General features: G+C 32.8%; 1 protein-coding gene across 1 annotated transcript; it reads left to right on the forward strand.

Annotated features, from left to right (window-relative positions):
- Window positions 1-576: 576 nt before the first annotated feature.
- LOC125502477 (NADP-dependent malic enzyme-like) lies at window positions 577-1,869 on the forward strand. Its single transcript, XM_048660650.1, has 3 exons — window positions 577-675; window positions 1,118-1,412; window positions 1,617-1,869. Exons 1-3 carry the CDS (start codon window positions 577-579, stop codon window positions 1,730-1,732), a joined length of 510 nt encoding a protein of 169 aa, XP_048516607.1. The 3' UTR covers window positions 1,733-1,869.
- The last annotated feature ends 1,084 nt before the right edge of the window (window positions 1,870-2,953 follow it).

Below are 2,953 nucleotides of genomic sequence, written 5' to 3' on the forward strand. Positions count from 1 at the left end.
GTAAATGGGGCGCAAATGGGGCTCCCATTTACTGAAATACCATGAATTTCGATCCCCCCATTCCAAACGTGAGTACCCCAGGCCATTTCCGTTACAATATTTTCAATTGTTACTGGTTTAAAAATCAAAACTTTATCAAAACTTTGGTCAGGAATTGGCGAATTGGACTCTCGATGGGAGCGTTCCAAAACGTTATCAAATACTCGTTATCGAGTGACATTTGGTAAACAAGCGTCATTTGCACAAAACAAATTACAAACACATATTATATAAATGTACGGATTTCTGCGGCTGTCGTCGTTTCTCCGTCTCTAGTTTCCATCCTTTTTTTGGTAACTTATTTCCTCGTTTAAGTTCCTTGATTCATCCAGTTTCTTTTGGGTCTTCCCCTCTTTGTTTTTTTTCGGTGGTCCACTATAGTATATTTCAAGGCCATCTATGTTGTCCCATTCTATCTTTGTGTACAAACAACATGTCAACTGTTTCTTTTCGACCTCATCCATAATATCTTTTTGTATGCGGATATCACCTTACAAGTACAATCACATTGCTAAATGTGAACAAAAAAACTGTCAAATGTTACTCAGTGCCGTGTACAATGAGCCGCCAGTGCACGGTTGGACTTTTGAATTCGCGAATAACACGACTTTCAACCACAAGGACGCATGCACGAATGTGAGAACAATATGACGTGATAATCACGTGAGATGACTGGGTACAAAATTTGTCGGATTAACAAATAAACGGATGCATGGAACTTTAGCTTTGGTAGTGACATGAAAAAGATTGGCTTAAGCAAAATGGGAAAAACGAATAAAGAATAATATGTTACGATACTCTTAATGATGATCCGATAGCTACTTTTGACGTCAACGGTTACTCTTGTTGCAATATCTTCAACATTCCCATTGTAAACGTGTCACCCCTTCCTCGGACAAAAAAATGTTGAAGCAGTATTGAATTTATTTTTTTAAATATGTTTCTTTTAGGAAAATGTATTATGTAAAAGGGTTTCTTGCACATAGCTGCGAAAAACGATTTTTTCGGTTCTAAAAATCTTCATTTAATAATACATATCATGTTAAACTCAAGGATTAGAACATGCGTTTGATTTTAGGGAAGATGTGTATTTGCCAGTGGCAGTCCCTTCGCCCCAGTTGTTTTGAATGGAAAGACTTATGAGCCTGGACAAGGAAACAATGCTTACATATTCCCGGGGGTAGGATTAGGAGTAATTTGTGCTGGTATCAAAAACATTGGGGAAGAACACTTTCTCATGGCGGCCGAGGCTTTGGCCAGCATGGTTACTGAAGAGGATCTTGATAAAGGAAGCATATACCCATCATTATCCAGGGTTACAGAATGCTCTGTGAAGATTGCCATACAATTATTGGAATTCGCTTATGCCAAAGGTAGTTCTGAAATATTTTTAGACTTAATTGCGTTTATTGCTTTTAATAAGCATACTTTTATATAAACATATAAATCAACTAAAACAAACCAGAAACGAATCATGCTTGAATATTTATTTTAAAAACGTATCAAAAATTTTACATGAGTTATGTAAATACTGTAAATTGATAAAACTTGTTCTTATTCATATTTTTTACTTTCAGGCAATGCTTCTGTGTTTCCTGAACCAAAGGACAAAGAGGCATTTGTTCGAGCTCAAATGTACAACACGGATTATGTGCCAGCAATTCCTAGTATATACGCTTATCCCAAATTATAAATCTAATTTAAGGTGAAGGAGCAACTTTTTAACCATCATATTGTAAAAATTTTAATAACTATTATATGATACATTTTAATATGTTAGTCTTAGTCGCAAGTGTTCTATCTATTAAATATACTGAATGTTGTGCATAATCAGCTGTTTTATTTTGATATGATATTTTTATATGATGTTTTATAACAAGGAATTAAACTTAATTTTTAACATATAATTAGATGTGTTGGATACGTTTCACATTTACGGCGATTCAGAAAAATTACCGTCATTCCTCTGGAAATATTTAGCATTCTAAAAACAGTAAATTATTTCCTATTACACTGCATAAATTACCTATTCTAAAAAAAGTAGGTAAAAAATGTAATATTAGGACTATCTTCAAAACAATACAATTAGGAAAATACAATTAGAAGCAAAATTTCAGTAACAAAACCTCATGACAAAATTGAAAATGCAAAAAATGTAATTTATAAAATTCCTCACGAATGAAATAAATTTTATAAAGGATAAACCTCAAGACCATTGCATAAAAGAATCAAAGAACACCAATCATACATAAAAAACAGAGAATATCGTAGGTCACATATTTGTCAACATGCATTTGATAATTGCCACAAAATTCAATGGAATAATTGTACAATTTAAGCAATAGAACCACTTACAAAAAAACGTAAAATTAAATAAAGCGCATTTATTTTACTAAATCAAAATAATTGTGTTGCTCCATGTTCATTTAATTTAAGTCATACATGGTTACCTATGCTAAAATCTGAAGTATACCAGAGAAACATACACCCAAATTCAATTTACACCAAAATTATTAATTAATATTACCTCTATTGGTTTAAACAATGACATTAAGTGAAAGTCATATTTTATTATCTTCCTATTGTTACACAATTTATTAACATTCTCTTTTTTAGGTTCATTTAAGTTCTTTTGATAACGATAGCAGAAAATAGTTATCAAAACGTCAAGGTAATTTTTTAAATTAATTTATTTACTAATTGGAATTTTCTCTTACAGCTTGATCCTAAGGCACCGATAAATTTTAATCGCGATTAAGCCTTAAACCGGTTTAAAAATCGTAAACGGTATGCACCGTCGACTGTTTTAACCTTAAACGCGTTTAACTTTAATCCGTCAACCTCCGAGGATTAAGTTCTTAACTAGTTTAAATTACGGCGCGCGTTGAAGCACCATGCGTTTCGTCCCGGGCCT

The sequence above is a fragment of the Dendroctonus ponderosae genome, unplaced genomic scaffold (genome assembly GCF_020466585.1).
Source record: "Dendroctonus ponderosae isolate FM_Combo_2020 unplaced genomic scaffold, Dpon_F_20191213v2 Dpon_F_20191213_1, whole genome shotgun sequence".
Lineage (NCBI taxonomy): Eukaryota > Metazoa > Arthropoda > Insecta > Coleoptera > Curculionidae > Dendroctonus > Dendroctonus ponderosae.